At 38.2% G+C, this 24776-nt stretch overlaps 1 protein-coding gene across 1 annotated transcript in view; it reads right to left on the reverse strand.

Moving 5' to 3' along the window:
• The window catches only part of ARL15 (ADP-ribosylation factor-like 15), a 199510-nt gene extending 195122 nt beyond the window's left edge, over positions 1-4388 (reverse strand). Inside the window, exons 1-2 of the mRNA XM_010563548.1 lie at positions 4347-4388; positions 3667-3699 (exon numbers count right to left, since the gene is read on the reverse strand). Of these exons, the coding sequence (XP_010561850.1) occupies positions 3667-3699; positions 4347-4388 (75 nt within the window). The remainder of the gene's footprint in view (positions 1-3666; positions 3700-4346) is intronic.
• Between the last annotated feature and the right edge of the window lie 20388 nt (positions 4389-24776).

Genomic DNA, 24776 nt, shown 5'->3' on the forward strand with positions numbered 1-24776 from the left:
TGCTATTTGCACCTTCAGCTCACAATGAGAGCACATTGGTGAGGGAAATCAAGAAACTGCCCTCCAAGAAAAATTACTGAACTTCTAATAGATTTTGAAACTTGTAATTCAAATGCAGTTGGTAAGTAGGATCACATCATTAAACTACAAATTAAGAGAAAACCTTTGTTTTCTCTTGAGATTACAAAACAATTTTGTAATTAATGTTATGTCAACATAACACTATGAAAGATAGCAACAACTGTCTGAAGATCAAGTAACATCTGGAGCATGACCTCTAAAATTAATGCAATATTTTTTCATTAGAAAACCACTTATATTTGCATATACCTGTGATGTGTAGCTGAAAATTTTCCTATCACAGTCAGAACCTGCATATGACATCAACTTCATAGTTACCAACAAGATCAACAAAAAGATGCTTAACTTTTAGGCATCCCAGAGCTATCTGGTTTTACACGTGTTAAAATACCCATTTTATTTGCTGGTTTATCTAACTACCTTTTTGACTGCCACCCCTCAACTTTATGAGAGAACAACACAGCGTTACTGAAAGCTGAAGCCAAGCATAATTTGGAATTTTGAGGGCAATCTAACTCAACTTATCCTTCAAAATATGCAGCTACTTGTTCTTTACGAAGAACATCTCTCTCGGAAATATTCATGTTTTCACAATAATTTTTGGCATTCTGACAGTAATACCTATTTCTTAGTGCACATTCTATGGCTACTGAAGGCATCTGAAAATTTAAAATAGACATTATACTTCATTTATTATGCAAACATAAAACAGACGGACAAGATATAGAATTTATTACGAATTATGTACCTAAATTAATATAAACAATTTTTTTTTTCCCCCAACTGGCATGTGGATTTCTAAAAGCCATGAGAAACTACTTAAGCAAGTGCCTTTTGGATAAACTCCAAAGCAAACAAACCTGACAGAAAAGAAACTTTATAGACTGCAGATTAGTCTAAACAGAAACTTGAAAACAGTAGTAAGTAGAAAAGTACACACTTTAACTGGTTTGAAATCTGTACTTTGTTTACTCCTTCAAATGCAGCAAGGGAATAAACCATTTAATTCATTTTATATGAAGCAAAAAACATCTGAACAAACACCAATTATTTCGCTTTACAATTTAATCACCATAACCATATAAATGCCTATGCATAAAAAGTGAATTAACCTCACGCTCTCTAATTCAGGCAACAAAACATATTCTCACTGAAAGCCCTATGGGTCTTGCCTCTTCCTAAAAGCTTAACCAAACAAGAAATAATTCTATTAGACTGTAAATCCAACCAGGTCGACTGTCCTGGATCAATTGACAAGAGCCCTAGGGCTAACAGCCAGTCATTGGCCTTTGGTGGCATGCAAGCAGAATATGCACTAAACTTAAAATTTGCTCAACTTTACCAGTTTTTGGCTGTAGAAACAAACAGCACTACCTTGCAGAAAAATCACATATATTGACTCAACCCTATAAACAGATTTCCAGGTTTTACATAGCAACTTCCTTACTGTTAAATCAGAAATAGAATGAGTTCCCTCTGTAAAAGATCACAGAGAACAGCTACACTGAAAATAACTGGTCTGTAAGTAATACAAGAAGTTAAGACTTGAAGTCTAATTTCATAGCAGTTCAAGTTCCCTGTTAACCAATTACAATCCAATAATGGAAGCATTTACAATGCTTTTTCATTCAAAGTGTACTATTCTTCGGGGGAGAGAATCTTGTCACTGTAAAAACCCTATCTTCCCAACTGCTACAGAGGAGGTGCTGAGTCACAACCAGTAAGTCTTATAACAAAGAGGAAAGAAAAAAAAATGTTGAATCTGTTTCGTGGTTTCACCCACTATTCTAGGAACACCCAGGTATATTTGTGTTGGTTTTATTGGGCAATAGAAACAAGTGCTAACATTGGTGAAGCCTATCTTCTAAGAGTCTTTCCAGGTACCCTTGACAGAAGAGTGCCTACCCAGTAAATGATCCTCATCAAGCAATGCAATATCTTCAGCATGAAAATGAGCTGCTTCTGAGTCCTGCTACATTAAAGTAAATAAGGCAAAAGAACAAAGGGGAGCTACAAAGCAGCACCTCTGAATTGTAACTTGCCACACAAATACCTCCTCACACTGGTTGTAACTTTGGGGTTCTGTACTGAATGACCCATCTGTTAACTTAGAGAAAGCTGAAAAGGCTTCAACAACCAATTTTCAAACAACAAAGGAACAGACTTTTCTACCTGTTTGCTATGTGTAAAAGAAAGAAGAGCTTAAACTGTAGCAAGAAAGATTAACAGGAGAATTAAGTTAGGTCGTAGAAAAACAGTGTGTAGAAGAGCACAGCTAGTCGAGCTCAGGAAGAGATTGCCAGAGGAGATTATGGAATCTGTTGGGGTTTTTTAGAGAACCAGTCTGGTCAGAACTGGTTTGGCCATAGCTCATCCTGCTTCTGAGCCAGGGAAGAATTGGATGACTCTCACTCGTTTCAGACCTATTTTTATGATTCTATCATGTGAATATGAAAAACAGAATCATTTGTGCATCAAGGCAGACCCTCTGTTTCTGACGCTTCTTACAATTTACCAATCTGTGCCGTGAAATCTTGCATCAGCAACACATTAATCCATTAATTCATCTGTCTATATAGCACTTTTCTCTATTAAGCCCTTCTTTAAAAAGGAGGCATTTCAACCTTGACAAACCCAAAACAGCCATTGAAAAGACCGTTACAGAAAGACCTTCTTTGGTATCCCAAATAACTCTTGCAAAGCTCCACCAAGAATCAAAGCTTACTCTTCAAATAAGGAATCTGTTTTCAGTACAAAACACAGGCATAACCATCAGAAAAAGTCTTCAGAAGTAAGTGAAATCAAGTTTAAGAGCTAAGGAATACAGCAGTGCCCAGTGCCTAAACAGCAACACAAAGACCTGCAATAGTTCAATGTATTGAGCATATAACAGTAAAAATCTATATATGACTTGTATAAATAAATAAAAGTTTTGGCACCACATTTACTATGCACTCTCTCTTTTCAGTTCTCCACCATATGTTTTTTCCTTATTAAGAGCAGATGACCTTCCTTGCAGCAGTTGTTACGGTAAGCAAGCAATACACATGCTGAAATATAACAAATTTTTTAACAAAAATATTCTAGCAATGAAGGAAACAGGGGATCAAAAATAGAAAAACCTGAACCCTGGTCACATACAATAACACAGTTAGCATCTATGGAAAAAATGGTTACTTAATTAGAATCAGATGCTAAGAGAAAAAAGATGCCATCTTATCTGGCACACCTATCTCACCTAAAGAAACCTTGAAAAGAAAGCTTGAAAGAGGTCAGAAGGAGGACAGAGTAGTGACAACATGAAACCAAATGGCATTCTTTGCAATATTATTCAAGAAATAGAGCAAATTACTAACATCTTCCTTCCTCAGGAAAGAGTTTCCTACACTACAGAATTTTAAAAGGGAAAATCCCTAACTCACACAAAACAAGTCACAAAACAAGCCTATCTTCTCTCAATCCCGTGCTAGAATTCAGAAACAGATTTTCAATCACAACATATTTTTCTAATTATGTTCTAATTTCAACAGTAAAAAAAAGCAGAAGGCTAATGTCAGAATTAAAACGCCCAGACATCAGTCATACCAGGTACTGTGATTCAGAACCACAAGATCTTGTCTAGAACTTGCTGTGGAATATCAGTAAATTGTTTGCATTTTACACCTCAGTTTACCCTGCTGAAAAAAAAAAAATTAGCTTGTGTCTCATCAGGAAGTTTGAAAGTTCAGCCACTAGCTGCAACAGTCAGGAATACAAGCAGGGAGAATATTAAAACCATTATGAAGAAGAGTTGCACAGGCATTTCCAAATACATTCAGATTTCATACTTACTAAGAGCTTTATGCATATTCTCCATCTGAAGCTGATTTACCATCCTCTAGATTACTATCAGAAGGTGATAGCTTATATAAGATTAATTCACATTACATTACAGGCTCAGCAGAACACACACCTAAAACCTCAGTTTCTTTAATTGTGGTTTTCTTGCTCATTATCCAACAGTCCTAGAGCCTTACATTTCCACTGGCTCAGCATAGCTCATTCCACAGCAACTATTTTTTTACATATATATACACACACATATATATATTGGCCTTCTTATTCATGGGGTATTTGGATTTAGCACTCCATTTTATGACCCCCATGTTATTCTTGCCTGCAAGGCTGACGTCTGGTATTTGGGGTTCTCATGCTCCTATAGCCTCTGCTTTTTAATCTGCTATGTCAAGGTGTGCATTTCCACACTTGATCCCTTTCAGAGTTACCTTCTTGTCCAAAGTCAAGTGAGATGTTACAGTGAAAAGCATTTTAGAACCTTTGAAACCAAGAGCTACTTCCCTCTAACATCCCACATGACCCAACCTGCTCTTTTCAGCCTCTCGCAGTAGATTTGTTCTCTTCCACAGCAAATAAATTCAAGCAGAGAAAAAACAACACACAACTCTTAGCAAGGCAAAAGCATCTGAAATGCAAACCTTGATGTCAATAATCAAAAGTCTTTGTCAAGTTCTACTCTATAGTCTCGTTTCACTTTCCCTTCAACATTCCGGGATCTTTTGTCTATACAGGTTCAACTTCACAACAAATCCCACCTTGTTTTCCACACATTGACAAGAAGTGCATGTGGCACAGAACTTGCACAGTTTACACACACACTGCTGTGTTTGATACATTCCCTATCTGCCTGTAGCCTGCTTGTCACAGTGGAGACTAGGCTAGGAATAGAACAGAGTATCAACCTCTGTCGGGCCTCTAGGTATGACCCTATACAGAGCAGTTATTACTTAAGAGTATATAATCCACGGAAATGCACTGGAGTGTCTTCCATATAATTCAAGATGACAGCAAAATGAAGTAAGCAGATCTTCAAGAGGACACTAACACAACACAGGCCTGGCTAAGAAACAAAATCTCCCATGTTTTGGAAATGTATGCAGTTTTAGAATCAGGGAACAAATCGTCATCTGTAAGTTGAAGTGTATGTTGTCTGACTACATTACAGTGTGAACAGTGCTTTAAAAAACTGTTATTAATGGTATGTGAAGGAAAGAGATTCTAGCACACAATTTACCTCAAAATGTTTCATCTGCACACACACCCTTCCACCACCACCACTCACCCCAACAAACAACTGGAGAAGTAAAAACACTCTGTGCTAAAACTGGAGGCAATTAATAAAGCAACACCAAGAAACAAGTCTGAGGTACAAGGGAAGTGAGTTGTAGAGAATAAAAAACATTATTTTTGTCAGTGGCAAGAAGTCTGATCTAACAGAGAACACCAGGATGAAGTAGAATGACATCAGAGAGGTGAAGAACACAAATGTGATGCTTAAGGGACAACTGAACAGGATGGGAGTGTAGGAAATAGATAAAATAATGAATAACTGAACTGTGGCATGAAAGAGAAAAGACAGGGACAAACATTAGCAGATTACATCGAGGTAATTCCATAAGTAGGTGAACCAAAAAAACTTAAACATGCAGAACCACACCACCTGGCTGATGTTCAGTTTTGAGGAGGAGAGGACGGAGTTATGCATGTTTCCCAAACCACCGCCACAGAGCGGTCAGAGATTAAGAGTATTTGGCTTCAACCTTGTGCTAGCTAGAAATGCTGCAAATGAAATCACCTCTGTGCAGTCTTGCAGCTCTTCTGCCATGTCTTTTTATCTCAAACAGGACATACAGATGTATTTCATATGACTTGGCCTGAGGAAGGCCCCCGCACTGCACTACACGTTTCTCTTCAATGAAGAAGCAAACATACTGAAAGCACACAGGAGTACTGCTCCTCAAAGAGTAAGAAGATAAGCAAAAAGGGTAGGTTATGTTTTGGCCTGAGGTGCAATATTTAATAAAATAACTGCACAACAGATAATTTGTGCTCATGCGCTCTTAATGAGGACATCAAAAGGGTTGAGTCAAACAAGGTGGGTCTAGCATTTTAGTATTAAATACAGCTGTTAGTATTAAATAAGAGCTAAGAAATTGAAGTTGCAAGTTTGGGAAGCCTTGGAACAAATACTGCTGCAAATGGAGGTACAAGACATTTGCCTACATTCACATAGGCAATTGTGACAATACCAGAAACAGAATTTTACAGTCTTGGTTATAGCATGCCATGTGATAGCTTTCCAGGACACAAGACATCCTTGGTATCACTTCTCACATCTTACCAGTTCCTAGAAGTCTATTGCCCAGAATGGCATTTGAGATGCTAATACACTTAATCACTCAAAAGCTACCTTTTCAAATATAAGTATGTATATTTATACACATTCATACCAGTGGAAACATTGTACGAAGTTACAGTATTTATTAAACACTGTCATTTTCTACTCTTCAACAACATAACACCCAGCAACATAAATCCATTAAAAATTCAATGCAAATTTGTACTATATAAATCCTTGCCAATAAAAATGAAGTGGCACTCTTCAAAGGTCTTCATATTACAGAATATAAGTAAGTTTAAGATCTGTGTGAAATATAATCAAACTGATCAAAATACAAACATTGCAATACAAGGCTGATCTAAAAAGGGCTTTTTACTTTAAAAGGATCTAAAGGATGCTGTAGAACAGCCTTCCCAAAAGCATTTATGGCTTTAATTACACATGGACACAATCTCAAAGCATTTTGAAGACAGCAGACTATAATTATAAAAAAGCTGTAGCAGCAAGAAATTCAGCAGACCACTTTCAAAACTAACTTCAACACCTGAGTAAACATTTTCAAATTTATGGCGAGGAGAAACATTAAAAACTCCAAGGACAGATATATACTAATGGAGAAAATCAGAAGGGTCTTTTCCGAAAAAAGCTAACTCATAACAGATGAAATTTTGTGGCATTTGATGCACTTCCTTTTTTTTTTTTTTTTTTTTTTTAAATCTATTATCCACTTGTATGACTTCTTCCCTTAAGAGAGACCTATTCTTGAACAAATGCAGGATGTCTTCAGAAAACAGGGTTGGAACTATTTACAGTAGTAATCATAATAGTAACATATCACTGATGCCCTCAGGATACAGTGCAAGCATATTCATAGGGAAAAGCAGTCTTTTATCAGTCTAAGGTAAACAGACAAGCTTTTCAACTCACAGTATCAAAACAAGTCTAAGACCTGATGAACAGACTGATCCCACTCCCGCTGTAACATGACGTCTTGTGAAAAAGGTAATTATCCTGCAAGAAATATAATTTCTAATAAAATGTGGTTGTGCAGCTGCTGTTAAAGGCAAACCCAGACCAACCAGAAACAATCTACAATTCATTACTCAAAAGCATCACCACTTTTGGGAAGAGTATAACAACAGAACAACTAATACAACTAAAATAGCTGTATGCAAATACTATAAATGGTATATACTACTGATACTTACTATTTCCACTTGCAAATCACCTGTTAGATTCTTACTTACACAACTGTACAAAGTAGAGGATGTGACTGCACACACACAGAGCAGTACATGCACCTTTTAGCACAATCATAGGGCAACCTTTCACCACAATTAGAATTGCCCAGCCAGACTCCAGGAATCCTTGCAAATTAACTTGATTTTTGCAAACCTCAAGGCTATGCACAGTCCCAACCTCTAGACTACAGAATGCGGAAGAAAAAATTCACTTTCACTGAAGAGCCATTTCTAGTCTTTTTGCCTCCTCAATAATTCAGATGATACAGCTACGTGCTGAGTTTGTACACTTGCCACTTAGTAATTCAACATGCCCCACTGCCGTCTTTCCGAGTCCACAGTCACAGGGCAGCTCAAATTTCAAGCATATGGTATGTTTTATAGGAGATTGTCAGGACTTTGAATACCTTTGCTTTGCAATGTACTTGCAATTTACATTTTAAATCTATCATTCATTTAAAATAATTAATTTTTATTTTTATAATTAAAGAGGCTACTTTGCAAACTGTACAAAAAAAGGATGTTCAGCAGAGGCCATCAGAAAAATTCCGTGCTCACAAAATCACCCCTTGCATCACTTGAGCCTACAGCAGTAGTTTATCTTTCATGCAGACCAGCCACTGAAGGCCAGCCACTGAAGGCAAAACATGACATTTTGCCAGTACATTACACAGCTATTTTCTGGAAAGACAGCAACACCGAAGATCAGGAATCCTGACTTCCAAAGGGCAGATGCAAAACAGTGTTTATGTACAGGATAACTAACCACATAGCTTTGATAAATACAGGTGAACAGCAACTTGTCTGAACAGGAAAGATTTGAGACTCTTGTAATGAGGATCTGGGCTTTCTTCCTAGTCCTCCCTAAAGTTAATGGTCTGTGGAACACCACTGCTGTTTTCTACAGCAGGAAGGGGCCATGGACAGTAGAGACTATCAGGAGGAACACAACCTGAGCTCATGGTGTCCCTAGTTCAGGACAAAGCTCTACTTGCAGCCTGCAAGTTTGTCAAACAGACATTTCATTCTGACATAAAGTAACAGGTCAAAGTGGCAAACCATACCTTTTCCAGTGATATCAATTAGTAGTTGCCAGAGGTTGTCAAAGGCCTGTAAGTACAGTGTGTATTACTTAATAGCTCAGGGAAGTAATGCTGTCGCAGAAGCATTTGGTTGGACCGACCTGCTGAGCTCTTTGAGCAGGTAACGTTAGCTCTGGCCACAAGGCGAGGCTGCTCAGCAATTTCGACTACAGTTTACTGTAACCAGTGAACTCTGCGAAGAGAAAGGGTAGAGATTTGTATTCTGATCCTCACTCCTGGCCCAGCCTTGATGATTTCCCACTTCACCTGTCCTTACTTTCCCCATTTGGAAAAAAAAAAGTCACAATTCTTTCTTTATTTCAGAAAAGTAGAAAGGAAAGTCTCATAGCAAAAAAATCCACAGTGTATCCAACATTCACATGCACAAAACAACATGTCCATCAGAACATTCTGCTGCTCTTTCTCCTGTTTAGGTAGGTAGCAATGCACACCACAACCAGCATGGTTCAAGCAGCTTGACTACAGATTTGCAACAACAAACAGGACATACTCCCATCAGCTGCAAGTCACTGCCAAGACTCTGGTGATAGCAAGCACCTTTTATTTAAGGCTAGAAGTAGAAAATATATTTGTACCTTTCCTTTCCAGCAGTCTACCCACAGAATATCAACAGTGATTGTGAATGGAATTGTCCACATTTCCCAAAGGGTAACACATAAAAGAATTTTTTCCTGCTGCCCTTTTGTGCCTTTGTTTTGCTGCTCATGTCAAGGACACGACATGGGAAAGGGAGGAGTAGACAGGATATGCTATATGAGCACTGTTATTACTTTAACTTTGCATTTTCCAATGGGAAACCACATCGGGGAGGGGAAGAGTCTCACAGGAAGCTTTTCATACTGTAAGTCACAGGCGTGCTCCTGAACTTTCCACACATGTTCCCATCATTAGCTCCTACTCTGTGACTGCCTTTAGTTATTGCTTCAGTTGGTTTCTCTTCTCTTAAAGAGCTTCCCCTCCACCACTTCATGGATAAATATTACTTCTGTTTTGTTCTAATGTCAGGCAAATTCCTTAGTATACCAGCTGTTTCCAGTCAAACCATTTCAAGACATGAATTTATCATTATAAACAAAGACAAATGTAAGTTAATCCAAAGTAAACCAGGGAACTAAAAGCACATTTGCATCATTTACTACACTTACCCTATATAAACTATAGTAAGCACCATTGTATAAATGCATCATTTACTTCCACATCTTACTGCAGAAATTCAAGCCAAGCAAGAGGCTACTAATACCAAAATATTAATTAATCATTTTCAGGAAGAAGATGCCAACATTGATGCAACACTGCTAGAGTGCATCACTTTTGCCATACCCAGCATCTGCAAAGCTGAAAGCTCTACAGAGAGCTTTTTGTTATCATTATTTTGTTTTTAAATGTTTTCTAATTGTTTATCTATTGATGACATATTTGCAATCAAGGAAAACTGTTGCTTTCGAATTTCCTGAGAAGGGAAATGTTGTTTTCCAGTATTTTTCTTTCTAATGCATACCAGCAAAGGACCACACTTCCACTAAGTCTCCTTAGTTTTTCTGAATGGTTCTCACCACTGAAGAGGCTTCTGTCCTTGTTATCCAAAACAACAAGCAATAGGAAAATTACTTTTGGCTTATTCCTAGAGTCATACTTAGGGGGTAGGGAGAGGAACGAATACCTTATTACCCCTGTTCAAAAAAGCAGCAAACAGTTGAGAAGAAAAAAGTCTCAAAGCCTAGTACAGCGTATGAGAGAACCTTCCAGAGAAAATGTGTAGGCATACGACCATGCGCACCATTTCTGAGTTGAGTCTGAAGTATCTATAAAGGCATCAAACACACCATTATAAAGACAACAAACTTTGGATTATTTTTCCTCTGAGGTTCATGTAGGTTGAACTCTCCATCATTATTTTATTAGGATTTTTACCTGGCTAAGAAAATTAAATCAGAAACAGAAAGGAAGTTAATGATAAATCATAGAATCATTTAGGTTGGAAAAGACCTTCAAGATCAAGTCCAACCATTAACCATGCCCACTAAACCATGTCCTGAAGTACCCTGTCCACTCGCTTTTTGAATATCTCCAGGGATGGTGACTCCACCACTTCCCTTGGCAGCCCATCCCAATGTCTGACAACCCTCTCAGTAAAAAAATTCTTCCTAATATCTAACCTAAATCTCCCTTGCCTCAACTTGAGGCCATTTCCTCTTGTCCTATCTCCAGCCACCTGACAGAAGAGACCAGTACCCACCTCACTACAACCCCCCTTCAGGTAGTTGTAGAGAGTGATAAGGTCTCCCCTCAGCCTCCTTTTCTCCAGGCTAAACAACCCCAGTTCCCTCAGCTGCTCCTCACAAGACTTGTGCTCCAGGCCCCTCACCAACTTGGTTGCCCTTCCCTGGACACACTCCAGCACCTCCATGTCTTTCCCGTAGTGAGGAGCCCAAAACTGAACACAGCACTCAAGGTGCGGCCTCACCAGTGCCCAGTACAGGGGAACAATCACCTCCCTGCTCCTGCTGGCCACACTATTTCTGATACAGGCCAGGATGCCGTTGGCCGCCTTGGCCACCTGGGCACACTGCTGGCTCATATTCAGCCGGCTGTCAACCAGCACCCCCAGGTCTTTCTCTGCTGGGCAGCTTTCCAGCCACTCTTCCCCAAGCCTGTAGCGCTGCATGGGGTTGCCGTGACCGAAGTGTAGTACCCGCCACTTGGCCTTGTTGAACTTCATACAACTGGCCTCAGCCCATCGATCCAGCCTGTCCAGATCCCTCTGTAGAGCCTCCCTACCCTCAAGCAGGTCGACCCTGCCTCCCAACTTGGTGTCGTCTGCAATAAACTTTCCTACAAGCTGTCATATGCTTAAAATCTTCACAGTCATGAAGATTCAAGAAGCAATTTATCTGCCTGTTCCCACACTTCCAATTGATGCATCTGACTCAGACACTTGTATGGTGGAAGAAGAAGAAATGTGTCTGAAAAGACTGGTACTTCTGCCAGAAGGTACTAGCTGTGTAAAACAAACAGAGGAAATGGAGTTTTATGTTGGTTGGTTGGCTGTTTTTTTAATCCCAAAAGTTTTCACTTAAGTTTATAATAATATTTTCATTTTAGGATACACATCGTTCAACTTCAGCTCCTTACAAATATCTATAGTTTTTATATTAATCACCTCTGCTTCTCTACTCCCCCCTTTGAGGGTATACACTTCTAAGTAATCTCATCTGGTTTAATTCCCCAAAATGGTCATCACATCTCCTTCTGTGCTCTTGCAAAGATCTATGTTTTTCTGAGCTCAAGACAACAAAGCTTCATCCTCTTAGTCATGGTAGCTGAAGGCGGCATGGCTCTTTTGCCACAGATAACTATATAAACCCTTCCTCCATCTCATAATCCGCACAGGCCTGAAAAGCAGGAAGCCTATTTAATGGAGTAGTACAGCTAAAGTAATGGGTGCTCAGGAGTGTTACTGATAAGCAGCTTGATAACAGACCAACAATTGAGATGTCTGTAGTCCAAAGGACTAAGAGCCTTTGCAAGATACTTGCAGCACTGTACAAAGAGGACCGAGGATGTGCAGAACAGGAAGTGTCCAAGTAATACAGTACAAACTGAAGACATGGTACTGGTAAGGACTGGCATTTGAGAGACTGCTTAGCTTTTGGATAAAAATCAATCAATTAACAACAAAAAAAAATCTATTAAATCTGAAAAACAGCATGCAGTAGAAAGCACACAATACAAGATATAAGGAATTAATTAAATGGGAAATATGAATTGGAGTTCTGTGGTTTGCTTCTTGACATCAGTAGGGAGCACCATACTTGGTAGCTGCCAGACTGCTCGCATACCTAAGCAACAAATCCAGTGACTGAGTTACATGACAGAGCATGAGCAGTGCAGAGGGAGAACTATCATACTGCATTGCTGCATAGCTCTCACTTCAGCAGGCCTCCACCTTTACTCTGACACCAAAGCTGTCCAAACCCATTCTGCAGTCAGATCACCTGAAACTCTCCTTTCCAATGACAGGCATTCCTATATAAGCAAGTACTCTCAGCACCTAGCATTTTCCTAAAGGAACTATTTTAGCCCTCAAACGCACCTTACATGGGATACATGTCCTCCCTCTACACTGTGGCCACAACAGTGCACCTCTGGATGCTCCGAAGCCTAGTCATCACCCTCTTCACCTTCCTCCCTTAAGTACCAGCAGTCAATAAAATCAGTTCCTTCCAGCATTTTCATAAATGAAGGTAGCTCTTTATATTTTGTAATTTAAAATGTTTGATGAAATTAAATATTAGCTGCCCAAAAGGTCACAATGAGGTATCAGTTACTCAACTATCACTATAACTGCAGCTACCACAACTTTGCAGTGCACTACAGTATATGCACCACACTTACCTATTTTAAACTAAACCAGAACCAATTATTGTCAGAGGCTATATTCTGCTATACATTATAACTGCTTATACCCAATTCTGCACTACACAACTTTTATACTTGGACATCCTCTCAAATTAATTTGGACAGCTTACTACAGCCTTCTAAAGAGCTGGCAGATGGCTTGTATACGCTGCAGCCATTAAAACCTCATACTGTAACCCTCTCTGATCCTTCAAGATAAGCGTACTCTTATCACATAGGCATTTAGAGAGAGAAAGTCTTCCTAAGGAACTTAAAATACCACAGGAAAATATGCCTTTGACTTTGCAAGTACCAGTTTCCTTCATGAGAATTTTGTCCATATTGCCCAAATCTGTTATTTTCTATCATTTAGAAAATAGTCTTTTAGATGTTGAAAACAAAATGCACGCAAATGGCACAGGAAAAAAATTCAAGCAGATATTAAACCCTACATGGAACCAAATTCTGAGAATAAAAGCAAATGTTAAGCTTTGCAATTCTGTCCTCAGGTAAGACTTACTGGTGGTACATAGTCCTCACAGTTGTTCAAAAGTAACCTACTTTTGACTGTACAGCCTAACAGAACAGGAAGTGGTATGTGCCAGGCTTCCTCCTGAAAAGTATTAACAGTAGGAGCAGCACTCCCACTCCAAAAGCTCCAGGATTTGAAGCATGATTTGAGCAAGTGTCTTATACATTGTGTAAGCTCTCTGCTTACACAATGTTAAAGAATTAAGCCGAGCTTACACAATGAATTTCTATGAAACACACCATTCATTTAACTGTTATCATTAATTGGAACGACTGGGAGCAGCAAAAAGAGTAACAGCATATTTGGGACATATGTTTGAAGTAAACCTCATATATCTTTTATATAACTTAATTAACATTTGGGAAGTTTAACGTAACAGCATTTGGAAAATATTAAGGCACTCCAGACAGTATGTGCATTTAGCTAACATGCTTTAATATATGACATTACTCAAACATCATGGATATTTAAAAGCAAATGTATACAAACCCTTCAGCAATTACATTAGGCTAGAATTCTCAGCAGTTGATACATATGAATTCTAAATTTTCTTATAGTTTAAGAGGTTGGCTGAATTTTTCTTTACCTTTTTAATTAAGAAGTGGAGAATACATTCTCTGTCCTGGTATTACTAACTCTTTGACAGGACAAAACCATGCTGTAGTCTGTTTATGCAAACTAATATGACAAATCCCTTTTGCTAACTGCACTGCTTAATCCTGATCCCAAAAAACTAACTTCTTTTCACTCAAATGGCATTAACACTTACAAAAATTATTTAGTTAGTTGGAACATTGCCTTACCGTGTAAATGCCAATTCTACAAACAGCAAATGAGAGCTGGATACATTCAGACATAGTCTAAAGAAATTAAAATAAAGACATTACCAAGAATGCTATTTATTAAGAATTAGTTTTTCTTCCCATCTCTCCCCTCTCCCCTGAAAGAAACACCTCATGGTATATTACTTTTTCTTCTGTAAGGCCGTATTAAACACGGTGAGAAAAATGCCATATAAATTCAGATTATGCAGATACCTACCTTTCATATGGAAGGAGCTACCAACACCATTACACTTACTAATTCAGTATTTCATTATAGGCCTCAAATTACCTAATGCTGCCCAAAATGCCTGTACAGAACATTAACATTTTGCATGCAAGCTTTCAGTCCCATCTACTCTGGTTTAAAAACAACCTGCAAGAGACATTTTAATAGAGCAATGTGCTTTTGGCTTCTTAGTGGACTGTAAAGAGCTTCGATGTTTAGATACTATAGTCCTTCTCTCCTTGTATCATCGTTCAAATTCTCTTTCTCTATATATCAAAATAATGCATGTAATTTGATGTTCCCACATTTCTGAAGTCATACTCCTTTAGTTTTCTGAGATTTTCATGTTCAAAATAGAACTCTCTACTGTCTTGAATATTTTACTCTGCTCTTACAGCTGTGAATAATCATATTAAAAGTTTTTACCCTCAACTCACTCAACTTCCAATATGTTGTGGTGCCACAATTCTATGTCTTCTGCAGTCACCCAGAGAGGCTGAGGATGGACTATGAATTTCTGATGAAACAGATGAAAAACACCTTCTTTAAATAGCATAAAGAAGCCAGAAAATAAATGCAATTCCCTAACACCAAAATAAAACCTATTGTAGGCTTGCCATTTTTTGTGTACAGTCAGGTATAATAAACGAGGTTTACAATGATTTATTCAGAAGAGAAATTGAAGAATTACTTTAAGTAAGGTATCTGAGAAGTCACTGTAGGCAAAAATTAAAGCAATCAAGTGGAACATTTTTACTATATGTTTAACAAGTTCAGACATCATCTGCATGTATTTTAAGATGCTGAAGGTGAAGTGCTGAATGCTACAGACTTTAAACAGTATCAGTGGAAACTTTTTTCTTCTGGCCTCTGCTTTCCAACCCCCCCCCCCCCCCCCCAAAAAAAAACCACAATTGAATTACCCGTTCAATTAGAATTGTGACTTCAAAAATTAAAAGAGCAGCTCTTATGAATTATGAGTAATAAAAAAATGTGTACCAACATTTTTCTTCTTCTGTAACTGTCACATTTAAATTTTAAACAAACAGTTTTTCACTGTGTCTGAAAGTCAAAAAGCACAGCACAAAAACCTGAAAGCAAACTTCAACAGCATTCTTGATTTTCTTTTCTTACTGAAAGCAATCTAGAATATTATAACTGACAAGGAAATGCTGCTTCAAAACACCATTTAAATTGTCAGGGTATTTTTCTTTTTTTGTTGTTATTTTTTTTGTTTCCAGCTTTCAGAACAAACATCCAATTCTATGACTTGTGCTCTGAGTTTCCCACAGAAGAAAAGTCACAGAAAAATAGGAATAGAACTGACTTTGAGAAATCCTATGTTACAGAAAGTGGTGGGGTGGGGTTATAAACCATACCCAGACCCCTCCTGACAGTATTTGCAGACCTTGTTCCAAAGGTTCCAGGGATGGATGACTTCCCCGAGCAATCTAGCCTAGTGCTTCATTACCCTCCCTACTAGAAAGTTTCCTAATGTTTAACTTGAGTCTACTGCTGTTTAAGCCCATGCTTAAACACAGGGTGATACAGTGATTTGTATTTTCAGTATCGTGACAGATTCTATGTTGATGGTAGACACAATTTTATATACAAAGTGAAAGATTATTTCACATGGCAAGGGAAGTAAAGATGCAGCAGCAGCAAACCATGAGCTTCTCAATGTATGTAGTTTGCTTTTATTCTAGACAAACACAGCATTATAAATTGTCTTCCTTTTTAAATTTTTGTTCAGTACTTCCAGGCTATACATTCATGGGAGAACTAAGCTGCAGTTCAAATTCCCCAGCTAGTGCCCGTGGACACTTGCTTCAGTAGAAAAAAGCAAGCTACATCTGTGTTACCTTACTCATCTGTTGTTGGATTTGCTACTATTAATGTTTTGAAATCAACAAGCTATTAAAAGGCATGAATTCTAAAATCATCTCCCCTTCCTACTGTCACATACAGTACCAGTGAATGTTTCCCCTATGCATTCCCCAATGAAATGTTAAGCGAACCCCTTCCCCAAGCCTCCAAGAAAATGCTTATGATCTGCAGTCTATAGCGTTAAAAAAGCTCATTAATTCCAATGCTGTTCTTAGCTTCTCTCTTATGTTCAGCCCTCCCCCCCAAAAAAAATTTACATTCCCCCCAATATTATTTCAGTTTAATCACTGAAAAACCATCAGGAACTTATATAAATAATTAGATGTTTAGTGATACTATCCTACAGACTATCACTCTGATCACTGAATTACAACATATATGATAATCTGCTGCTACAACGGGGAATTTATTCTTGATACTTTTAATCATTCATTACTTCGGTTTTGCAACTTATTTTGGACCATACCATTAGGGAACAAAACAATTGTTGGAGAATTTGCATTTAATTTACTTACAGTTTATTGTTGCTTTCTGTAAGGATTTTACATGGTAAGCATGAAAGTAAAAGAAAAAAAAGTCATGTAAAAATATACCTACAAAGATTACAAAAGAAAGATACCTTGTTTGATACAATTCTACAAAGACTTATTCTTAACACAAGTCACTTAACATGCCTAAAGTGAGAAAAGCAGTCATCAGATCAAATATGTCAAACAACACAAGCATGCATCTCTGCCAATAGGCATTCTTCTGCTTATGCAAAGGGTCATCTCACAAACATTAAATAATTTCTCCAGCTGGAAACTAAACTCAGGGCTAACACATATTTGCCCCAAACTTTGTTATTTTAATCATATGTTGTAAAAACATGACTCTTCATAATGACTTAGAAAGATGTCTGCCTTGCAGCTGTGCAACCTTTCATTCACAACAAGCATTTGTCTGTCCAGTTTTTCAAGCATTCAGCTATCAATACAAATATTAGTACAAAATAATTTCCGTATTTGGTGTTTACAGCAAAACAAAAAACCTCATACAGCTCTGACAGACACACAGTGGTCTGCAACTGCACAGATTTGTTGGTTTAATATCTATATCTTCAGCAAATACAAAATTAAATTCCTACCCATAATATTTACAAGAGAGCAAATTTTGAAGAGATTAATTAGAGCATGTTCTGCAACTGATCACTTCAAAGCTGCAATCACCGAGTCAAAAGCACTAGTTTCAAGAACCTTGGTGGGCAAAAGGGAAGGAGGGATCCTAATCAGCTTCTCAGAAAAGGCACATAAGGCTCGACACCTTACACAGAACTGCAGGAGCTGGGTATCCTCAATTCAGCCAACCAACAGAAATACTCACCTTGACCTCAGCTTGTTTTGCCATAATCCTAAATAAATTACAGCACTGAGTATAGTTCCAAAACCACAAAACTACAAAGCAATATGAGAGAAGGAAGTTGTCGGGTTTCTTCTGGTGATATGTTTCTTTAGTAAAATAAAGATTAAGATGCCCTCCTGCTCATTTATAAAGGAGTGGTCCACCCCAGTAATCACTTGGAATTACCGGACCTTCCAGGCAAAAGCTTTTCTGCTTCCATTCTTATCTGCAACTTCTTCAGTGCGTAAGAAATGTGAAAATTAGCAATACAAGTGTAAACAATATGCAGATTTTAAGGTACCTATATGTATGGAGCCTGAAAGAAATTCTCAGTGCTTATGTGTTTTAAAGGACGTGTAGGTACCCAAAATCACACACAACTATGCTACAGTACAGGTAGCAGGAACTTTGACCAGAACTGCTGTTTGCTAAGCCTGTGTACTGAGCTCCAAGTAGTAAGTAACCCAAAGGCTCCTTTTTCTGCACAAGACGTCACAGACCTCTAGCACATTCCATTAATAACATTCCTAATTTAAACTCCCCAAATTCTTTATTAATACAGTTCTCAGGATAAAAGACACACAAAATATTTTCATATTCTCCTTTAATGATGAATAATTAGATTTTTAAAATACCAACCTTCTTGTACATAATCATTAGAAAAATAATTCTGAGTTTAGAGACTAGAAGAAACCTGATGCTGACAGAAAGGCAATGATATGCGAACAGGAAGTAGGACTGGATCCAAGAACTCTCTTGTCATCATAAAAAGTAATCAAGTGGATGCACCAGAGAACAATGCTCTCCCCTCTTTTCAGTAATATTCTCACTAGAACAGTTTTCCACAACTGTTTCCCAGACTGCAACGGTTCTGACAGAGAAAGATGCAGATTAGCCAACAAAAAATTAATAGCTGCAGGAACAGCATAGACATTTGTCAAGAATTCTGTACCTTTTCTCCAGTCTTGGTGGAGATTATGCAAGTTTCTAGGTAAGAATAAAGCACTGGGAGAAGGGATCACTCACTGTAGAGTGCATCATCACTCTGCTCTCTACACAGGATGTCAATTCAGTTTCAGGTTCACTCAGTGTTGTGGGCCTTACATATAAAGTCATAAATTGGTTAGGATACAAATGTTGGAAGGCCAGTAGCCTCTGCTCGTATGTCAAGGCAGCAGCTCCAAGCAGAAGGAACACTTTAGCTACATATCCCTGGAGCAGATTAAGCATCTTCATAAATCCCTCTGAATAAAAAGTCTCACCTGTGCAGTCAATGCAATTCTGCTTACACTGGGGAGTGCTCCTGGACACTATCCAGAGTACCTCCATTTTCTAACTGGAGTTTCCTGTTCTGGAACTAGATCTAGCTGTCCACTCAATGAGGAGGGATGGAGGTTTTTGGCACACAGCATAAGCACCAGGACATACAGGGAATCACACCTCATGGACACATCCTCAGGTTCCAGCAATCCCAGCTTCAGGATCTCCACAAACCTACCATCGCATCTGAACATCATGTTTAATACTCCCCTGCAATGGACCTGTCTTCCAAGACACTGTACAAATTCACAGTCTACTCATTTTGGCCTCCCTAACGTTACTGCACAAGTGAGACACAGAATTCAACTATACTCATGGGGAAAAAAAGTTCCTGGATTGTAACTGTCATCGAGTTCTTCTATTGGGAGAAATTACTTATTGCCTATTTACCCTCTCTTTATGATTTCAAACATGCCTATAATATTGACTCCCCACACCATTCAGCTGTCTCTTCTTCAGACTGAAGGGCTATAACTATTTAATCCCTCCTTGTATGGAAGCAATTTTTTTCTTACAATTACCGTGTCATCCTTCTCTGTATCTTCTTTGGTTTTACAATACTCTTGCTTGAGATGGTACAGCCAGAAATGTAGCATTTAAGACAATAGCAAACTGTACATTTAAGCAGTGTAAAAATGAGATTTCTTCTTCTTTTTCCTTCTTAATACTCTGAACTTGTTGACAGACATTGGGGTTGAGATGACATTTTAAGGAAGGATCCTCTATTTTAGGGCCTATCCATGCATCTGTATTGCCATGTGACTTCTGCTATAAATATATGCAACTTTACATTTACCAACACTGAATTTCATCTGCCATTTTATTACCAATATAAAGAAGGGTACTATGATTTTTTTCCCAGGTTCAATGTGCACTCTTAATATTTGTCTCTGCATCAGCCTATCCAAAGCATATGCAGTTTATACAACTAAACACAAACACTAAATTCCCTTCTAATGTCTGCATTCTCTTCTCCCTCTTATTCACTGCCACAGCAGCTCTATCGATGCTCATTTATGAAACTGACTATTGACAGTTTACAGAACGATTACTTCATTTTTAATTGCTTCAAAGTTTGTCATCTCTATTAGAGGCAAACTCATATAAAGGAAGACTAGGCAGTAGTTGCTGTAAAAGCTAACAAAACATAGAAAACAGATGCTTCTTCCATCCAAAACCTCCAAGTCATAACAAGAAAAAAAAACCAAGTCTGCAAACTCACTTCCCCCATATCAACAGTTCCTACTGGCTCTTGGATGCCATCTTGCTTCCCCAGACTCTCCAATGTCAAAAACTACTGTGGTCCTGTGAACAAATTTTTCTTCTACTGCTCCACCAAAACATACACCATAAAAGCAAAGCATTGTACAAAGATTCATGTTCTTCTTGCTGTTTGTCCTTAAAAGCAACAAAGCTGTAGGGCAGGACTGCATCTAAACATAAAGAGGACCTGTCAGCTAGACTTCCTGCTTTGTGTCTCTTCCTCAGACAGCAGGAAGCTACTTACACCCTCGTGTTGGCAATTGCAATAGTCACCTTATCAGGCTGCCAGCAAGACAAAAGAAAAGTTCTGTACTCTGAAGAGCTCCAACATGAGATGAGCCAACCTCTTATTCAATTGCAAATACCTTATTTATGTCCCCAAGGACTTTTATACAGTCAGACAGTTTGCACTTCAGAAAGTTTTGCTGCACACAGAGTGAAAAAAAGCAAAAACAAAATACTACAGAGTATTATGAGCCAAAACCCAAACAATCACAAGATTTTAAGTACTGCATATGTTTTTCTCCTTATGGCTTTACAGCTGTTCAGGCCCACATTAGTGCTTTTAAGTTTGAAACAAAAAATACTACTTTTGTTAATGGAAAGCTGATATCCTCACATAATCACAAAACTTCAGAACTCAGTTTAAGAGAATAAACATCACAAACTGGCAGTATTAAAATACACGAGCTGATGATACTGACAACAAGCCAAAAATGGTAATGAGCTTGGGGTATTAGGAGGAATATTCTGTCCTTACTAAATGCAGATTTTCTCACTTATTAAAAGCTTGCATTTCTAACCTTTTGTGAATTCATCACTATGTCGCCTCAAGCTTGGAGGTCTGACTGAAGAACTCAGGAGCAGCACACTGCAGAGCAACAGGGGGCCCAACACATACCAAACCTGGGACTAATTCACAAGGACATTATTGGGCTGTTTGTAACAAACACAGACTAGCACATTTTCATAAACTGGGACACTTTTTTTGATGTAATAACATCTACCACTCTAATGCAATCCTCATCACAGAAAGGGCAAAATGGTAAACTAATTTGATTTTAAACGTGCCAATTCACTTGTTTCTTCAGTGCGTGTATCGAAGAGACTGAAATTTCTGGTGCGCAATACCCCTGTGACTTCACAGAATCTTGTGCTGGAAATTATAATCACATTAAGGCATTCTTTTGTGTTCCCAAGGAAGCTGTATCAAGTTACACTGTAACAGCCACCTTTGAATCAAACTTTACCTGGGGAATGCAATAATGCTTCCTATTGCAGGATGAGCAAATGCAGCATTTATCTTCTGCACAGGAATTCTACACTTCTGCTCGCTGATCTACGTTGAGTCAAGTAACTTCCAGTTAGTTAAGTCATCAATATTTTTATTGCCTTTTCTATATGGCTGATTACATCTTTCATTCAGCAAAAACTGTTTGCAATACTGGCTGGGTATATTCTACCAAGGAGGAGGATTTGTCTTCCAGACCACCCCTCTTCCAGGTCTTCAGCCAGATCAGGTTCTTGATATCCCAAACTTCCTTAAATCAGAAGCATGCTCATTCAGGTGAGGTCATCCCCTAGAATTTATTCCATTTGCCATTCCCAGTTGATTTAGATTTGGATGTTACACTTCATAGAGCTGAAATAGCAACAAGAACCTAGCCACAATAACTTCTTTGGGAGAGGTTCTCAAAAATTTGTTTGGGGTTTCTTCCTACCTTGCTATGCTGATGCAGAAAGTAATCAAAAGCAGCAGCACTCTCATTTCCAGATTAAGTGACCCTGGCTATGTATACAATACCAAGTAGTGCAACATAGCAAGAACTGATGCTGAAGATCAAGCATTCATGCCACGTACTTCAAGCTTTTTACTTCAGACCAGTTCTGATCTGGTCCTGTGGACTGAAAACCCATTAGTTGAGTGCATCTACCCATCTGGTTTCATCTGAAAAATATCAGGTTCCTGTGATCTGTGATCACTCTGCAATGCAAACCTACGTACAGTAAGTGCAGGTGACTAAGATTCACTTCAAAAATTCACATCTGATCCAAACCATTAATACAGTTGCATGCACCCTGTACACTAGTTGATCTTACACCTGTTAGTTGCCTTCTTTCCTGCATTCATCTCTATTTTGAAACCTCATCAAACCCCTGTCAGACCCCTCATCCTTGTGCCTAATCAGCTTCCCAAACTGAAGGAGGGATAGTATCTTAAGATACAAGCCCTTGTGCTCTACAGAGGGTGTAAAATTTCAAGGATGTTATAGCTGATAGATGAGTCAACAGACAGCCCCAATAAGCCTTATCATTACATGACAAAAGACAAAATTCATATCATGAGAGGGATGTTCAGCAAAGATAAGAGGGCGAGGCTACATAAACCTTTGTTGCTCATGTTGCAGGTGCTGTTATCAAAAATTTGCTTCAGAGGAAAAATCGAGGGTTCCTAGTATGGACCTTCCCCCATCTTTCCTTATTCAAAGAACAGCAGCTACTGGTTTACAAAGTTGCTGTGAAGTAAGACCCTAACCTTCAAACAGTTACCTCCATAATGCCACTTGTAGTATAAGAAAGAATGTTTTCTATGGCTTGCAGATACTAAACGATGGAACAGGCAACAACAATGGAAAGACAGGATCTGAAGGAGATCAGAACCATGAAGTGATCATGATCTATCCTGTATTACCACTTTCTACATCTAACCTATCCAATTAAATTAAAGGGTCCAACTAAATAAAAGGGAAGGTCTTAAAGGTAAGCTGTCCAGGAAAGAAAAGTGGCTCAGAAACATTTTTTTTTTCTTTTAACATCACCTAATGTTTTTAAGAATACCACAGCTTGGTATATGCAGCTTTCCCCAGTCAAGAAAGACTTTGCCTGAACACTAACTATCCAGAACTTGAGGTCAAGACCATTCAGACACCAATAAACTCTGAAGTCACTTCAAGGCCTATTCACCTAAAATTTGAAAAATTAGTTCAATTTACTCAAAAAATAAATTTTAGCTTCTGTGTGCACGCATATTTTGCATTTGCAATACTCATGTTCATGCTTCAGTTTTAAGGAAAAAAAAAAATCACTTAAGTTGATATGGTTGTTCACATAAGAAGTGTTATCTTCCATTTCAAATTGGAATATATGCTTCATTACCTGCCCAAGAAACATTCTTATACACAACTAAGATACTACATAGCATAGGATACAATTTAAAATTTAAGGATAAGCAATCATATTAAAAATGCTAAATATACAAAATTAAACAGGTTATCAAATGTATCTTACAAACTCTCAGGGCAATATAAGACCTCTTTTTTTGTGAAGTCACACATTCAAATTCCTACATCACCCTCTAAAGTAGCTTTTAAAAGCTCTACACAGATCAAGCTGATACATTGAACGGTTGCATGCAAGATCCTTGTCTAGGACAGAGGATGCCACTGAAGAAGTATATTGCGAAAGTCTACTCAGCAGTTTAAAATTTGCATTGCAAGTATCACATATGAAAAACTGAAACATCGCTATTGTTTCCCCGCAAGTTCTCCAAACAAAAATTTTAAGATTGGTCACATGCCATGCTTTTCACAAGATGCATCATGCTGCAATTTCTTAAATTTAAGCATAGTCTACTGAACATAGGCCAGCCAACACAAGTCTATATATACACTATAATCCTTCCAGACACAATGCAGCAACAATGAGCAGAAGAAGGTTGCAGATACACCACAGGATTATGCAGTCACAAAAACCTACAAATCTACATGGATGCAGCTGTGTTTGCATAGCATGTTTTAAAGGAATTAACTTCAATACAAGGAGAATAAACTGTATAAGTAAAAGGTGCCTCTAAATGAGTGACAGTGTGTTCTTTTCTAGAGGTTGAACCTGGTTTAGCTATGTTGATTAAAAAAAAAAAAGACAAAAAAACACACCACTCCTAACACTGTAATTATATCAATACAAAAATAAAACAGGGACCAGGCTCAAGAGCCTCTTCTAGCTATTCCATATACAAAGACTAGTGCTACTCCTCTGTTACCATGCACAATCAGACCAGAGCACCACAGAAGATACTCTTCTAATACCAGTGCTTTATCAGATGGCATTAGCCATAAATCAAAGATCACACTGTAAGCAGGATAGGTCCTACACAGGTTGTGGGTATCTACCCATACAAGCTTCAGGGCTATAGTGCAAGCTGGCTCCAACTGACTGGGCTTTGAGCAGGTTTTGAACATTTTCAATAACCTGCTGATATTAACAGGTCCTGCAGATGTTCGGTATTTCTTGGGATCAGCTGTTTAAGGGAGAAGAACATCTCCATGAATGTAGGCCCTATC

The sequence above is a fragment of the Haliaeetus leucocephalus genome, unplaced genomic scaffold (assembly GCF_000737465.1).
Source record: "Haliaeetus leucocephalus isolate CR32 unplaced genomic scaffold, Haliaeetus_leucocephalus-4.0 Scaffold169, whole genome shotgun sequence".
In the NCBI taxonomy this organism is placed as follows: Eukaryota; Metazoa; Chordata; class Aves; order Accipitriformes; family Accipitridae; genus Haliaeetus; species Haliaeetus leucocephalus.